We start from the raw sequence: 16,989 nt of genomic DNA, 5'->3' as shown, positions 1-16,989 counted from the left end.
GGGGGGATGTCAGGGGTAGGTTCTTTACCCAGAGAGTGGTGGGGGCATGGAATACGCTGCCTGTGGGAGTGGCAGAGTCAGAATCATTGGTGACCTTTAAGCGGCAATTGGATAGGTACATGGATAGGTGCTTAAGCTAGGACAAATGTTCAGCACAACATCGTGGGCTGAAGGGCCTGTTCTGTGCTGTATTGTTCTATGTTCTATGTTCGTTGCCCATTCTCCTAGCCTGCCCAAGCCCTTTTGCAGTCTCCCCACTTTCTCAACATTACCTGTCCTTCCACTTACCTCTGTCATCTGCAAACTTAGAGTGCCCTCAGTTCCTTAGTTCAGATTATTCATTTACACAGTTGTAGTCCCAGCACGAACCCCTGCAGAACTCCACTCGTCACTGGCTGCCACCCTGGCAAAGAACACTTTATCCCCAGTCTCCGCCTTCTGCCAGCCAACCCATCCTCTATCTATGCCAGTAACTTACCACGGACTTTTAATTCGCAGCCTCCTGCACAGCCTTCTGGAAATCCAAACAGATCTCATCCAATGGCTGTCTATTCTTGTTACTACTTTAAAGGGTAAGTCTGTCAGGCATGACCTCTCCTTAATGAAGCCATGCTGATTCAGCCATATTTTACCATGCTCTTAGTACTCCACCAACTCAAGCTTAATAACGGAGTCTAAAATCTGACCAATGTCTTAAGTCAGGCTAATCTGCATAAAGATTTTTGTCTTCTGCATCCCTCCTTTTTTAAACAAAGCTGTTACGTTAGCCATTTTCTAATCCTCTAGGACCCTCCCTGACACCAATGATTCCTCAAAGAACACTATCAATGCCTCCACAATCTCCTTCAGAACTCTGCGGTGTAGTCCATCTGGTCTCAGTGATCTATCCAACATTTTAGTTTCCCTAGCACCTTCTCCTTAGTGGTGGCCACTGCACTCATCTCTGCCCCTTGGCTCTCTCGAAGTTCTAAGCATAGCCAGAGATATGATGGGCTGAATTGTCTCCTCCTCACCTGCCATTTCCACAATCGCCTGAACACATAGTGGAGATAAATGGGAGGTAATGACTATGTAGTCAAGCAGAATGCCTTAGGAGGAAGGTGGTAGCCACTGGCTCTCACCACTTGACTGATGCCTACGTGTGAATGGGCCTCTCAAGCTGAGAGTGACCATCAGCTAAACCCCAGAGCACACACAACTGAACACTGTGACCTCCGTCTGAGGATGGGACCCATATTAGGTTCCCGCAGGTTCCCTGTGAGTTTTGTTTGATGTTTCTAAAGTATCAGTGTCTGTTTTGTTAGTTGTTTAATCTGCAACTCACTGCTGGTGTTCTGCTTGGAGCTGTGCTTTTCTCTGGGCCTCCTGTTGCCTCTGCTTTTCCAAGAGCTTATTGGCTTTTTCTCGCTGAATCTCCTTCTTCTTCTGATATTCGAGCTCTTCGGCTTCTTTCCGTTTCCTATTATAGTCTTCTTTCTGAGACTGAAGAAGAAAGTAGTAGTTTAATGTGAAACACTCCAGTCTGGGTATGAATTAGGCAAAAAGGGTACAGGCTGCATTTGTGATGCAGGAGCGTTAAGTGGCCATGGGAGTGTATGAGCATTGAGGTGCATGATGGGTATTGGGATATTTAGTCTTAAATATAGACACACAGAGAGGATGAAGGGCACAGGCTGTGCAGAATTGAGCGACTGGCTGATTGTGAAAAAAAGCAGAGAACAAGGCAAGTGTGAAGTACAGGACACTGGCCAGATATTAGGTATTGGGGTTCTGTCTGAGTGTGGATACTGGTGATATGTTGACTGTGGAAGTTTTGGGTCTGGTTAGATGTGGGACACTGGCTAGATCATAGAATCCCTAGCAGCATGGAAACAGGCCCAACAAGTTCACACCAACCCTCTGAAGAGTAACCCACCCAGACCCATTCCCCTACTCCACTACTCCACATTTACCTCTAATTAATGCACCTAACCTACATATCCCCTGAACACTATGGGCAATTTACCATTACCAATTCATCTAACCTGCACATCTTTGGATTGTGGGAGGAAACTGCCATCCACTTAGTACATGGAAGGAAATAAGGGGAGAATGTGCAAACTCCACACAGACAATCACACAAGGCTGGAATCAAACCAGGGTCCGGAATCGAACCTGGGTTCACGGCACTGCGAGGTGGCAATGCTAACCTCTGAGCCAGCATGCTGCCCCTGGATGTGGGATACTGCAGAAAGTGGTTGGCAAGAGATTGAGTTCAAGCTGGGTATGAGATTCAAGGATGAGAGCTGAATGAGATATTGGGGTGAAGGTTGGGGATGTGGTACAGAGGTACAGGCTGGGAATGGAATATAGAATCGGTAACAGCTGTGGGACTGAAACAGATACGGGATATAGTGGCACTATTTGGTCATGGGGTGCTGGATGCAGGCTGATTATTGGAAATACAGGTACAAGCTTCACAAATTTAACTTTAAATTTCCTGCCTGTGGTCCGAGTCAGTGCAGTCAGGTTGGATATACAGCTGACTTCAGTTTAACAGTAACCTCTCCTACTGCCTCAGTGCACGCCAGGAAAATGGTTTCCTAACAGTTTGAAATCTCAGTCCCTGAAAAGCTTTTTGCGATTTGAGAAACAGAGGTATCAGAACCAATGGGCAACAAAATGCTGGCCTAGCCATTGACACTCACATTCCATGAATTAATAATTAGGATTAATAATAATAAAAATAATAATAATTAATAATAACAAGCAAAAAGGTTGACTGAAGTGACAGTACTTTGAACAGGCCGCTGACTTGCAGAAAGTTTCAGGGAACACCTCTGGGACACCCGGACCAACCAACCCAACCACCCCATGGCTCAACACTTCGACTCCCCCTCCCACTCCGCCAAGGACATGCAGGTCCTTGGACTCCTCCATTGCCAGACCATAGCAACACGACGACTGGAGGAAGAGCGCCTCATCTTACGCCTAGGAACCCTTCAACCACAAGGGATGAACTCAGATTTCTCCAGTTTCCTCATTTCCCCTCACCAACTTTGTCTCAGTCAAATCCCTCGAACTCAGCACTGCCCTCCTAACCTGCAATCTTCTTCCTGACCTCTCCACCCCCACCCCACTCCGGCCTATCACCCTCACCTTGACCTCCTTCCACCTATCACATCTCCATCGCCCCTCCCCCAAGTCCCTCCTCCCTACCTTTTACCTTAGCCTGCTGGACACACTTTCCTCATTCCCGAAGAAGGGCTCATGCCCGAAACATCGATTCTCCTGCTCTGTGGATGCTGCCTGACCTGCTGCGCTTTTCCAGCAACACATTTTCAGCTCTGATCTCCAGCATCTGCAGTCCTCACTTTCTCCTTGATACTGGGCCACTTTTGTCATTCATATAAGATGAGAATAGACTTAGATGAGAATATGGAAAATGGTTAATAGCTTTGCAGATGACACCAAGATTGGTGGTATATCGGACAGTGAACATTATCTAAGATTACAAACAGATCTTGAAGAGGGGCGATAAGAGGTAATTGACAAAAGCAGCCCTGGTGACATGAGGAGAAACTCTTTCTGTTATCAAGTGGTTAGGATCTGCAATGGGCTGCCGGACAGTGCAGTGAAAGCAGCTTCAAGTGAAACATTCAAGCGATATACTGAAAAGGAAGCATTAGAGGTCAGGATTGTCAAATGTCTAATCGTCTTCCTCATGCATTTCAAAGACTTGCCAGTACAAACTCCCTCCCCTACACCCCCAAAACAAAAAGGAAACTTCCTTTCCATGTCGACATTGAATTTTGAGATCCGGTTTTCTTGGCGTTTGGATGTTGGGATATCCAAATCTCCCCAGGAAGGAACAAAGGCAAGCAGGTGGTGAAGCCGCTAAGTTAGAAGACCCACACTCATTTCCTAGAACATTTTTCTGTACCTAGTAAACATTGAGTGAGTGGGCAGGTACTGGTGGGTTGGGTTGAAATGGAGATATGGGTAGGCATAGAAGGGGGATGTAGGTAGTCGAGGACGAAGGAGGAAATGGAAGGACTAAAGGATCTAACAAGTCAATGTTCTAGGAAATACTCCCCATAGTAGGCTCGTTCAGAAGGTTAGGAGGAATGGGATACAGGGAAATTTACCTGTCTGGATGCAGAATTGGCTGGTCGACAGAAGACAACGAGTGCAGTGGAAGGAAAGTATTCTGCCTGGAAGTCAGTGGTGAGTGGTGTTCCACAGGGCTCTGTTCTTGGGCCTCTGCTCTTTGTAATTTTTATTAATGAATTGGATGAGGGGATTGAAGGATGGGTCAGCAAGTTTGCAGACGACACAAAGGTTGGAGGTGTTGTTGACAGAATAGAGGGCTGTCGTAGGCTGCAGCGGGACATTGACAGGATGCAGAGATGGGCTGAGAGGTAGCAGATGGAGTTCAACTTGGATAAATGTGAAGTGATGCATTTTGGAAGGTCGAATCTGAAAGTTGAATACAGGATTAAAGACAGGATTCTTGACAGTGTGGAGGAACAGAGGGATCTTGGTGTGCAGGTACATAGATCCCTTAAGATTGCCACCCAAGTGGACAGGGTTGTTAAGAAATCATATTGTGTTTTGGCTTTCATTAACAGGAGGATTGAGTTTAAGAGTCATGAGATCTTGTTGCAGCTCTATAAAACTTTGGTTAGACCACACTTGGAATATTGTGTCCAGTTCTGGTCACCCTATTATAGGAAAGATGTGGATGCTTTGGAGCGGGTTCAGAGGAGGTTTACCAGGATGCTGCCTGGACTGGAGGGCTTATCTTATGAAGAGAGGTTGACTGAGCTCCGACTTTTTTCATTGGAAAAAAGAAGGAAGAGAGGGGACCTAATTGAGGTGTACAAGATAATGAGAGCCATAGATAGAATTGATAGCCAGTGACTTTTTCCCAGGGCAGAAATTGTCAACAATGAGGGGTCATAGTTTTAAGCTGTTTGGCAGAAAGTATAGAGGGGATGTCAGAGGCGGGTTCTTTATGCAGAGTTGAGAGAGCATGGAATGCGTTGCCAGCAGCATTGTGGAAGCGAGGTCATTGGGGATATTTAAGAGACTGCTGGAAATGCATATGGTCACAGAAATTTGAAGGTTCGTATATTAGGTTTACCTTACATGAGGATCAATGGTCGGCACAACATCCTGAGCTGAAGGGCCTGTTCTGTGCTGTACTGTTCTATGTTCTATGAAATGAGTGTGGGTCTTTGAACCTAGTGACTTCACCACCTGCTTGCCTTTGTTCCTTCTTGGGGAGATTTGGATATCCACTGCAGCCTGCATTAAACATCCAAAAGGCCAAGAAACTGGGCAAAGGGGATGCCTTAAGTTGTCAGGAATATAACATTCGGAAATTGCTTGACCTGGAGCTCCTGAATTGAAGACAAAAACTTGCCACAACCTCAAGCCAAAAAGTTTGTATAGGAGGGATTTTAGATTAGATTAGATACCTTACAATATGGGAACAGGCCCTTCAGACCCACACCGACCCTCTGAAGAGCAACCCATTCAGACCCATTTTTGACAGGATTTACATCAAATTCAAAAGATTGGCCAAGGAACTAGAGAGAAATGAGGAGAATTTAAAAATAATACAAAGTGCATCATTACGATCTAGAAACCATTGACTGATAAGGGTGGTGGAAGCAGACACAATGATATCCTTGCAGAGAGAATTGGACAAATACTTGAAGGTGAAAATTTTGGAGGGCTCTGGCAAAAAAGCATGGGTGTATAAAGGGATAATCCCTTGGAAATGTGGTGCTGGTATGATGGACTGAACAGCCTCTTTCTCTGCTGTGATTCAATGATTCCTATTGTATCTGAACATACTAACTCTTTTTTGGAACCTGGACTCTCGGAGATGTAACTGCTGTCGTTGACGTGCCTCAGCTTCAGAAGTGCTTCCACCTAAAAGAAAGAAAAGATTCAGTAAAGATCCAGGCATAGAATTCAGGAGCTGGGAATTGTCCATCAGATGCCCATCAAATGGGTGGGAAATGAACATTCAATCAAATTCGTAATATTGGCATCCTTCAGATCAATATCCAAAAAGGCTCTTCACTTTTTTAACTTGGGATGTGAGCATCATTGGCAAGACTTGTTTATGTTTCAGTCCTAATTGCCATCAACACTGGTACAGAGCCATTTTCTTTCGTTGATTGGCTTGCAGGGCCATTTCAGGATGGTTGAGTCAGCCCATTCACAATCTGGAGTCACATGTAGATCAGACCAAGTAAGGACAGCAGACTTCCTCCCCAAAATGAGATTGGTGAACCCACATGGGGTTTTTTTTTAAAAGCAACCATTGTTGAGAGTAGCAATATTTGTGACAAAATTGACAATTCTCAATTATTACTTAATTGAATTTGAAATTATACTAGCTGTCATGGTGCAATTTGAACCCAGAGTATTCAATTCAGATCAATGCTCTATTGATCTTACAGAGTCACCATCCCATCAAAGCAATTGCATAGTAATTCAGATGGCGTTTGTCAGTCAGAATATTTTATGGCTATAGATTAAAGATCATCTGAAGGTGGCTCAGAGGAGGTTGACTAGGTTGATTCTTGGACTGAATTGAAAAATGAATTCCTGGAGCAGGTTTGCTGAGGTCAGGCAGGCCTTGTTTCCACCACAGTTCAGAATAGTGAGTGACTTGATTAGCAAGACCATTCAGGATCTCAAAATTCAATGTTGACATGGAAAGGAAGTTTCTGTTTTTTGTGGGGGGGGGGGGGGGAATGGAGGAGGGTGTTGTTGGGCAGAATCAGAAGTAGAGGATATTGTTTTAAAATTGGGGATCTTCCTTTCAAAATGTAAATGAGGGGTAGTTTTTTTAAAGATTGACAGACTTGGAACTCTACGTCTCCGAAGGCAATGGAAACAGGGCCGTTGGAATTGCTTTAAGGTGGGAGTAGATTCTGTTGGGGCAGGGAATTAGTAGAAATAGATAGGACTGTGGAGTTCAGAACATTAACAGATCAATTCTCTACTCTTGAATGGCAAAATAGGCCATTCAGCCCCTTGAGTCTTTTTCTACTCCTAATTCTTATGGACTGAAGTTTTCAATTAGAACTTGTTTTGATGCAGGTCTAACGGTGAAACAAAAAGAAAACAATTACATCCAGCATCTGTCAGGATATCTGAAGAGCCAAGTGAACTGTAAACATTCACTGTTTCTCTCTCCAAAGATGCTACCAGACCTGCTGAGTTTCCTTAGCGCTTGCATTTTTTTATTGGAGATGATCTGAGTAAATGAAAGTTCGAAAAGGACTGTGCTGGGTCTCAATGTGGATCCTCAGCACTACAGCGCAAGCTACTACAGTGCTGGGTAAATAATGAAAATACATCAGCTCCTCCCATGGAGCCATATGACCCTGACTCTACCCTCATTGTGCTTTATCCAATAGGGTGAGAGCTCCTCCTGGGGCAAAGGTTACATTTCCAAGAGACAAGCTGGAAAAACTGACCTCCTCATTCAGATGAGTGAAAGCATAAATACATATGCTTTTATCCTGCCTGTGTCAACAGTGAGTGCAGCATCACAGCCACTTCAACACCAGTGTGAGGTGGGCTCATCCCAGACTCTGCATTCGAAAATTTACTTCTGAACACTAGTGGGTATGAAAGCAGCTCCTGAACCCGCTGTCACTAGTAGCAAGTCCAAGTATAATCAATTCTACTAGGCAGACTCCTAGTTGACTCCCAATCAGAGGATTGGTCAGCTCTAAATCCTTAGCAGCGCCACAGGGAATTCTGGGGATTGGAGGTAAGTTGTAGAGCTCACGGGGGGTGGGGGTGGGGCGCAACACAAGCTGGTGGAAAACAAAACTCCACATGAGTCAGATCAAAGATCAAATGGAACAAAATCAGCTGAGTCACAACAAGGAAATATGACAGTTCATAAATCAAGCAACCAGTTTACTTGAACCTTACAAATGTGTGATTCTAAATACTCCATCACACTAACTGGGCCAACTGAATGGAACCTATGAAATGTTTAATTACGTTCCTTGGTCTCAAACCTCTATATAAGAATTGCTACTATGCAGAAGGAAGTAATTCAGCCCATTGTGTCAAGACTAGCTCTTCAAATGAGTATCTCTCCTACTCCAATTCTCTTGAAAATAAAAAAAATATACAAAAGGTTGGAGAAACTCTGGGATGGTAGCATCCATTTACAGAAGCCAACTTAACATGGTAGGTCCAATATAACTTCTGCAGAAACATTCACTCACTTTTTTCTGTAACCCTGCAAATTTTTCCATTTAATCTCCTACTGAATGCTTCAATTGAACCTGCCTCCACCACAGAGCTTGACCATTCAATGTAAAAATCAGTTTCCTGATATCACCTTTGTTTCTTTTACTTTATTTTAGGATCTGTACTCCTGTAGATCTGTAGATTTACTTTACTTGAGATCACTCTTGGTCATAAATACTTAAAATTAGATCTCTTCTCAGCCTTCACCTCCAAGGAAAACAGTTCCAACCTAGATAGAATAATACAGCATGAAAACAAACAGGCCCAACCTCGTCAGAGTAATACAGCATGGAAACAGACCATTTGGTCAATTTAGTCCACGACAACCATAGAGGGACATAGGCCAAATGCTGGCAAATGGTACTCGGTGTATTTTGGACATCTGGTCTGCATGGACAAGTTAGATCGAGGGGTCTGTTTCCAGGCTGTATGTCTCTGACCCCATGACACTAACTGCTTGTAAAACGATAAGAGTCCCACTTGCCTGCATTTGCCCCATATCTTTCCAAATTTTTCCTATTCATTTATCTAAATATCTTCTAAATGTTGTCACTGTTACCTGCATTCACCACTTCCTCTGGAAGTTCATCTCACACACTTGATGTTGCCAGAGTTGGGGAGTTTGAGCTAAAGGGAGAGGCTGTTTTCCCTGGAGTGTCAGAGGCTGAGGCGTGATCTTAGAAGTTTATTAAATCATGAGGCGCGTGAATAGAGTAAACAGACAAGCTCTTTTCCCAAGGATGAATCAGTCCAAAGTGAGAAGAGATAGGTTTAAGGTGAGAGGGGAAAGATTCAAGAGGCAACTTTTTCACACAGAAGGTAGCGTGTGTATGGAATGATCTGCCACAGGAAGTGGTGGAGGCTGGTACAATTACAACAATTGAAAGGCACCTGAATAGGTGTATGCATAGGAAGGTTTTACAGGGATATGGGCCAAGTGCTGGTAAATGGTACTAGAGTTATTTTGGACATCTGGTCAGCACGGATGAGTTAGACTGAGGGGTCTGTTTCCATGCTGTATGTCTCTGACTCTATGACACTGACCACTTGGTAAAAACTATGGTCCTTGACCTTAATTCTCTTCTCACCTTAAAAAAAATGACCTGAGCTTTGAACTCACCCACCCGCAGGAAAAGACTGTTGCTATTCATCTTATCTACGCTACTAATGATTTTTTAAAATCTCTATAAGGTCACCCCTCAACTTCCCATGCTCCAGAGAAAAAAGGTCCCAGCCTATTTTTATAACTCAAACCCTCCATTCCCTGCAACAGCATGGTAAATCCTTTCTGAACCCCCTCCAATTTAATAGCATCCTTCCAAAATAGCCCAATCTATCCTCAGTTGGTTCCCGGGATGAGGTATTTCATTCTTCTAAATCTGTTCTGGACTCTCCAATGTTTTCGTGTCCTTCCTATAGTGTGGTGCCAAGAACCGGACAGGCTGTCCAGCTGAGGGTGAACTAGCATCTTGTACAAGTTCAACAGAACGGCTCTGTACTGTGCCCCATTAAATTTGCCTCGGATGCTGTATGCTTTAATAACACTCCTCTCAACTTGTCCTGCCCACTTCAGTGATATATACCCGTATACCCCAAGTCCCTCTGATTCTGCATCCCTTTTGGAATTATAACATTTGTTTTTTATTGTCTCCAGCAACTTGAAGATAGTGAGGACTGCAGATGCTGGAAAGCCATTTTGGAAGAATGAACACAGACAATACAAAGAGTTGATAAAGCGTGGAGCTAGAAAAAGCACAGCAGGTCAAGCAGCATAAGAACTGGGGAGGTGACGTTTCAGGTCAAAACCTTTCATTCAGACTCAAACATTGGCTCCCCTGCTCCTCTGATCTGCTGTGCTTTTTCCAGCTCCACACTTTATCAACTCTTTACATTGTCTGTGTTCATTCTTCCAAAATGTATAATAATCAAAACATTGCTCTGCAATGAACGTCATCTGCCCTTTTCACACATTTTCTTTTGAAATCCTACACTGCCATTTCAGAGGTATCGGCGATTTTTCAGTCTTCCTGTGAGTCAGGGGCAGTACCAGAGGATGAAAGAATTACAAACATTACTTGTTTAAAAAAGGCTGTAAAGAGAAGTTCAATTGCATAGCAGAGCAGTCATTTTAAGTCAGTAGTTGCAAAATTTCTAGAAACGATTTGGGACAAGATTAAATAGTAACATGGTCTAAAGTAGGTTAATTAAGGATAGCCTGTGCGTTTATGATGCTTCCAAGCTTTGTGTTATCTGCAACTTTCAAAATTGTCCCTGCACAAAGGTCTTGATGATTAAATATATAAATCAGGAAAAACAAGGATGCCAACATCAATCCCTGAGGAACTCCACTACAAATTTGCCTCAAGCCTGAAAAAAAAATCAATGACTGTTTTTCTGATTCCTATCACTCAGCCAATTTTGTATCCACATTGTTGCTGTTCCTTGTGATGAGGTGGCCAGTAGCAGGAAAGGCTATGAGACGGTTTCAGAGCGACAATCATCATGCTGGGAATTTTGAGATAAAAGCAATGACTGCAGATGCTGGAAACCAGCATCTGGATTAGTGGTGCTGGAAGAGCACAGTAGTTCAGGCAGCATCCAAGGAGCAGCGAAATCGACGTTTTGGGCAAAAGCCCATTCCTGATGAAGGGCTTTTGCCCGAAACGTCGATTTCGCTGCTCCTTGGATGCTGGCTGAACTGTTGTGCTCTGCCAACACCACTAATCCAGACGCTGGGAATTTTGGTCAAGCTTGTTCAAACTTTGACCTCAGTTAAAGATGCTGGACCTCCTGTGACCTGCAGTTTCCTGCACTGACCAACCATCTTTATATGGAGCATAGAATGTCACTATTTATGACTTGTTGACACTTTTGAGAGTTGTTTACCAGTAAATTCCATTAGCTGTGATCAAACAATGCGATCAGGCTTTGAACAATTCATCGGCTGAGTGCCAGGGGAAAGGAGCACACTTTCAGAAAAGTGAACGGAACAAAAACATTTTTTTTTCCCTCGAGAGAAGCCTTTGAGACCACAAAAGTATGTGCCTTGAAGTTACTTTCCGGGAAAACAAAGATCCATGAAACTGAACATTCACAGAGAACAACGTTAGCCACTTTACTTGAATCAGGACTGGATTTGATTCAAGTCAAACGTACTTGAGTGAAAGTAAGAGTTAGAGTTAAATGTGGTTTAAGTAAAGTAAGATAAAGTGAAGTTAAATGAAGTGAGATGAAGTTAGATGAAATAAGAAGTTAATATTGCAATGAATGTATGTTTCAAATTGATTAGACTTAGAGTTAAATAACGAAAGGATTTTTTAGTTAAGATTGAGTCAGTTGCCTGTCTTTTGTCTGTCACACAAGGGAATCCTCAGTAAATGGTTTGTGTACTCCTTTTTGGGCAACGGTTTTTGGCATCCTGTGGACTTTAAAGAAGTGACTTTAAACGGCTCCAAAGTCAAACTCGCTAGTCTTGTATGATAGAGGTGGTTTGATCAGTAATTGGAAATAAATCAGCTGATTGCTGAGTGTGGCAAACTGCAGAATTTGAAATGAATTTGAGTGTTTCTTGTTTCCCTTAGAAGTCCCCTAAAATGTAAACAAAAAAAGGCAGATTGTCAAGAATGGGAAGAGTTACTAAAAGTATCGAATTTTTTAAAAATGTAATCTAAGTGGATTGAGCATTGCAGTAAATTATTACTGGGTCTGGGAAATGCAGGTCATAGATACTGGGAAGAAGCACAGAACAAGGGGAATATGCTTCTAAGCTTATAGGAGAAAGTAAGGACTGCAGATGCTGGAGATCAGAGCTGAAAATGTGTTGCTGGAAAGGCGCAGCAGGTCAGGTAGCATCAAAAATTCCTGAAGAAGGGCTTATGCCCAAAACGTCGATTCTCCTGCTCCTTGGATGCTGCCTGACCTGCTGCACCTTTCCAGCAACACATTTTCAGCTGCTTCTAAGCTTAGTCAGGCTACAGCAACAGTCAGTTGTTTGGAGCAGTCAAGGGGCAGAGAGTTATGAAATAAGAAATTACATGAAGATATTGAAATGTTATGTGAGGAAAATGAACAGTAATATGGAGAGATGGAAAGATTATATGGAGGAATGGCAGCACAGGAGTAAAGGTGTCAGATAAATGTGTTGCACAGGGGCCAGTTTCAGACTCAATGTGAGAAAGCTTACCAAGAAGTACAGTGTGCAAACAGTGAATGGGATGTGACCAGGCAGGCTGTGAAAGAATGGAATGCAAGATGCATTACTTTACAGGCTGCTGTTAATGTGCAATACCAAATAGGCAAAGAGAATCAAAACTATAGCTGATCACTCAAAGTGCCTGCAAGAGGCCAATAAACTAAAATCTCAGCTGTCAATACAAATGGTGTGTTGTTTTTGGGCTTGTTCAGTCTATGGGCGATGGTGATTATGAAGTGGCTGGGGAGAGCTAGAAGAGAATGCCAGGCAGTCTGCTGCATGTGATGACAACTGGGGAAACCCCATTTCCCTTTCCAGAGGCACTAAATCCTTCAGTGCCCCAAAACTTGCCCCTGTCCTAATGAATCCTGTGACCACTCTTTGCATGGAAGGTGAGGACTCAGTCAGTCACCGACATAACCCTGATAGGTATGTGATTAACAGGGAATCGAGGCAGACAAGACCAGTTGAAGGTCTTGGACTAATGTGCAGATAGATCATTTTGATCCTATGCCACCATGTCAGGGAGGATACTGATATACCACTGTGGTGATTGATACTTTCAGTAAATTCATGACCATACGCAGCACAACACAAGCAACAGTTAATATCCTATTATAAATATTTACTAAATTGGCAGTTCCATGTAGTATCAAATCAGATAAAGGCATTCATTTTACCACTCAAGTAATACAAGATATTATGACCCTACTTAGGAACAAAGGTTCCATACTGCTATCATCCTCAATATTTAAACTTAGATGGATCGTACTTTTTAAAAAAATATATGAAGACCATACAGCAAAACAATTTTACATGGAACATTTATTCTAATATTTGTATTTTATACTTTTCTAGTTCAACTTGATTTACCGTACGTTTTGGTGACAGGACAGTTCATGAGGAGAAATCAAATCTCTTTTAGAGTTGAACTTTTCTGAACCTGGGATACAAAAGGAAACTGAGCAGGGCTTATATTGATGGTAAAGTAAATTCTACAGAGTATGAGGTGGGACAACAGATTATGCGTTGAGTTCATCAACCAGGTACAGTTGTCACCTAGATATTATGGACCTCATTCTAGATAAAATAAGTCCTTCAGTGTATGAAGTGTTACTGGATTCTGGGAAAACTGGATGGTTTTATATAAACCAAACGAAGGTATATAGTGTTCAGTGTAATCATATTATGTCAGAACCATGTAATCCCTATATTCATCCTTCTAATTCCCAGTTTGATTCTTCTTTGTCTGGTCCTTCAACACTGATTTTACAGAAAGCGAGTCAGATAGAGAGTCCAAAGATTCCACAAATGGTCAGAGTTCATCTGATACTTTGTCAAAGCAGTCAGGAGGGTTCGGGAACATATTTTGGCTATGAGATGATTAAAATTGTTTAGTTAGGCTTGCAGGAGTGATTGTGGGAACAAGTGGCAAGTTGATAGGTGTTTAGGATCTAGAAGAGGGATAGTAAAGATTGATACGGTTGAACCAGTTACTGGACAAGTTGTTGGGAAAATTCCAAATGGGGAGTTGATTCCCATTAACCAAAGGATTCTAGATTAATTGCTTCTGATGGGTGCCCATACCTATAACTGATGTTTCTTCCAGGAAATCTTCCAGGAACATTAGGATATTGCTATCTTAATCCCATTCATTATCATCCTCATTAATCATAAATATTGGGAAATTCACATTAATATCTCCATATAATAGTAAAGGTTGTTGGTTAAACATTTCTTGAAATTCAACAGTTCAAATAAATTGCTGATTGTAAGCTGTAAATAACAAGAGGTCCTACCCTGATTCTATATATAGGTATAAGGGGATTGAAGGTGGAGGTTGTCATGGAGATCGTTTCCCTTGGCTTGGTGATCAGCATACAATCAATAAAACTGATATTTTGAGATGTATGGATGATCTGATGGGCAATCTATGGTTTACTCCACAAAGTGCAGGACATTGTGAAGATGGGTTGAATTTGATGCATCAGTAATAATCAGGTGTGATTATTAAATCGCGGGAGATTTTCCCTGCGAACTGTTCACTTCAAATTATTTGGCCGAGCTCTGAAGTTCACAGAATCACTTCAGTGTTAAAGCAACCCATCACATCCACATTGATCTTCTGAACAAAATCTCCCCATTTCCACCCTATCCCTGTAACCCTGCATTTCACATGGCTAACCCACCTAAGCCTATAAACCTCTGGGCACTATGGGCAAGTTAGCATGGCCAAACCACCTAACCGCACATCTTTGGACTATGGGAGGAAACTGGAGCACCTGGAGGAAACCCACACAGACACGGGGAGAATACTCCACACAGATGGTCACCCAAGGGCAGAATTGAATATGGGTCCCTAGCACTGTGAGGCAGCAGTGCTAACCAATGAGCCACCATGCTGCCCTAAGTTGGCTTTCTACCTGGGCTGTTTCTGGATTAGAGGTGCTGGAAGAGAACAGCAGTTCAGGCAGCATCCAAGGAGCAGTAAAATCAACGTTTCGGGCAAAAGCCCTTCATCAGGAATAAAGGCAGAGAGCCTGAAGCGTGGAGAGATAAGCTAGGAGGACGGTGGGGGTGAGGAGAAAGTAGGATAGAGTACAATAGGTGAGTGAGGGATGGGATGAAGGTGATAGGTCAGGGAGGAGGGTGGAGTGGATAGGCGAAAAAGAAGATAGGCAGGTAGGACAAGTCATGGGGACAGTGCTGAGCTGGAAGTTTGGAACTAGGGTGAGGTGGGGGAAGGGGAAATGAGGAAACTGTTGAAGTCCACATTGATGTCCTGGGGTTCAAATGTTCCGAGGCGGAAGATGAGGCGTTCTTCCTCCAGGCGTCTGGTGGTGAGGGAACGGCGGTGAAGGAAGCCCAGGACCTACATGTCCTCAGCTGAGTGGGAGGGGGAGTTGAAATGTTGGGCCACAGGGCGGTGTGGTTGATTGGTGCGGGTGTCCCGGAGATGTTCCCTAAAGCGCTCTGCTAGGAGGCGCCCAGTCTCCCCAATGTAGAGGAGACCGCATCGCGAGCAACGGATTCAATAAACGATATTAGTGGATGTGCAGATAAAACTTTGATGGATGTGGAAGGCTCCTTTAGGGCCTTGGATAGAGGTGAGGGAGGAGGTCTGGGCACAGGTTTTGCAGTTCCTGCGGTAGCAGGGGAAGGTGCCAGGATTGGAGGGTGGGTTGTAGGGGGGCGTGGACCTGACCAGGTAGTCACGAAGGGAACAGTCTTTGCGGAAGGTGGAAAGGGGTGGGGAGGGAAATATGTCCCTGGTGGTGGGGTCTTTTTGGAGGTGGTGGAAATGTCAGCGGATGATTTGGTTTATGCGAAGGTTGTAGGGTGGAAGGTGAGCATCAGGGGCGTTCTGTCTTTGTTACGGTTGGTGAAAAACCAACACATTCCACCCTGACTTTAAATTTACCTGGACCATCTCTGACACCTCCCTCCCCTTTCTGGATCTCTCCATCTCCATAAATGACGACTGACTTGACACTGGCATTTTTTACAAATCCACCGACTCCCACAGCTACCTGGATTACACCTCTTTCCACCCTACCTCTTGCAAAAATGCCATCCCGTATTCCCAATTCCTCCACCTCCGCCGTATCTGCTCCCAGGAGGACTAGTTCCACCACAGAACATACCAGATGGCCTCCTTCTTTAGAGACCACAATTTCCCTTCCCACATGGTTAAAGATTCCCTCCAATGCATCTCGTCCACATCCTGCACCTCCATCCTCAAACCCCAGTCCTCCAACCGTAACAATTCACATAAACCAAATCATCTGCTGACATTTCCGCCACCTCACTAGTTTCCTCATTTCCCCTTCCCCCACCTCACCCTAGTTCCAAACTTCCAGCTCAGCACTGTCCCCATGACTTGTCCGGACTTGTCCTACCTGCCTACCTCCTTTTCCACCTATCCACTCCACCCTCTCCTCCCTGACCTATCACCTTCACCCCCTCCCCCAGTCACCTATTGTACTCTATGCTACTCTCTCCCCACCCCCACCCTCCTCCAGCTTATCTCTCCACGCTTCAGGCTTTCTGCCTTTATTCCTGATGAAGGGCTTTTGCCCGAAATGTCGATTTTACTGCTCCTCGGATGCTGCCTGAACTGCTGTGCTCTCCCAACACCACTAATCCAGAATCTGGTTTCCCGCATCTGCAGTCATTGTTTTTACCTAGTTGATTTCTACCTGGGCTATAAAGCTATACAAATAGTATGGCTACAAGAGCAAGTATCCGGATAGGATACCTGCAGTGAATAACTCACCCGAGTCCCCAGAACCTGTCCACAATCCAGAAGGCAAAAGTCAGGAGTATGTTGTGAGATACAGGGTGAGAGATTTATATCTATTTTAATATCAGTTAAGTTTAGATGTTTGAATTTTTATATGTGGATTTTTCTGTGTGTCTGAAAGAGTTTAATGATAAATGAGTAAGTATTTGTGTAGTCATGGTGATTTCTTATAAAGAATCTTGATAGAGATGAAGATCAGAACTAATGGATGTCTGTG

At 43.6% G+C, this 16,989-nt stretch overlaps 1 protein-coding gene across 4 annotated transcripts in view; it reads right to left on the bottom strand.

Annotated features, from left to right (window-relative positions):
- epsti1 (epithelial stromal interaction 1) overlaps positions 1-16,989 on the bottom strand; it is a 90,949-nt gene that overhangs the window by 31,679 nt on the left and 42,281 nt on the right. For all 4 annotated transcript variants that reach the window (XM_060832848.1, XM_060832846.1, XM_060832849.1 and 1 more), the window contains 2 exons: positions 5,849-5,922; positions 1,325-1,482 (listed from right to left, as the gene is read on the bottom strand). In XM_060832848.1, coding sequence (XP_060688831.1) covers positions 1,325-1,482; positions 5,849-5,922 — 232 coding nt within the window. The remainder of the gene's footprint in view (positions 1-1,324; positions 1,483-5,848; positions 5,923-16,989) is intronic.

Source organism: Hemiscyllium ocellatum, chromosome 12, assembly GCF_020745735.1.
Source record: "Hemiscyllium ocellatum isolate sHemOce1 chromosome 12, sHemOce1.pat.X.cur, whole genome shotgun sequence".
Lineage (NCBI taxonomy): Eukaryota > Metazoa > Chordata > Chondrichthyes > Orectolobiformes > Hemiscylliidae > Hemiscyllium > Hemiscyllium ocellatum.
The sequence above is the reverse complement of the archived record's forward strand: the minus strand, read 5'-3'. Positions and strand labels throughout refer to the sequence as shown.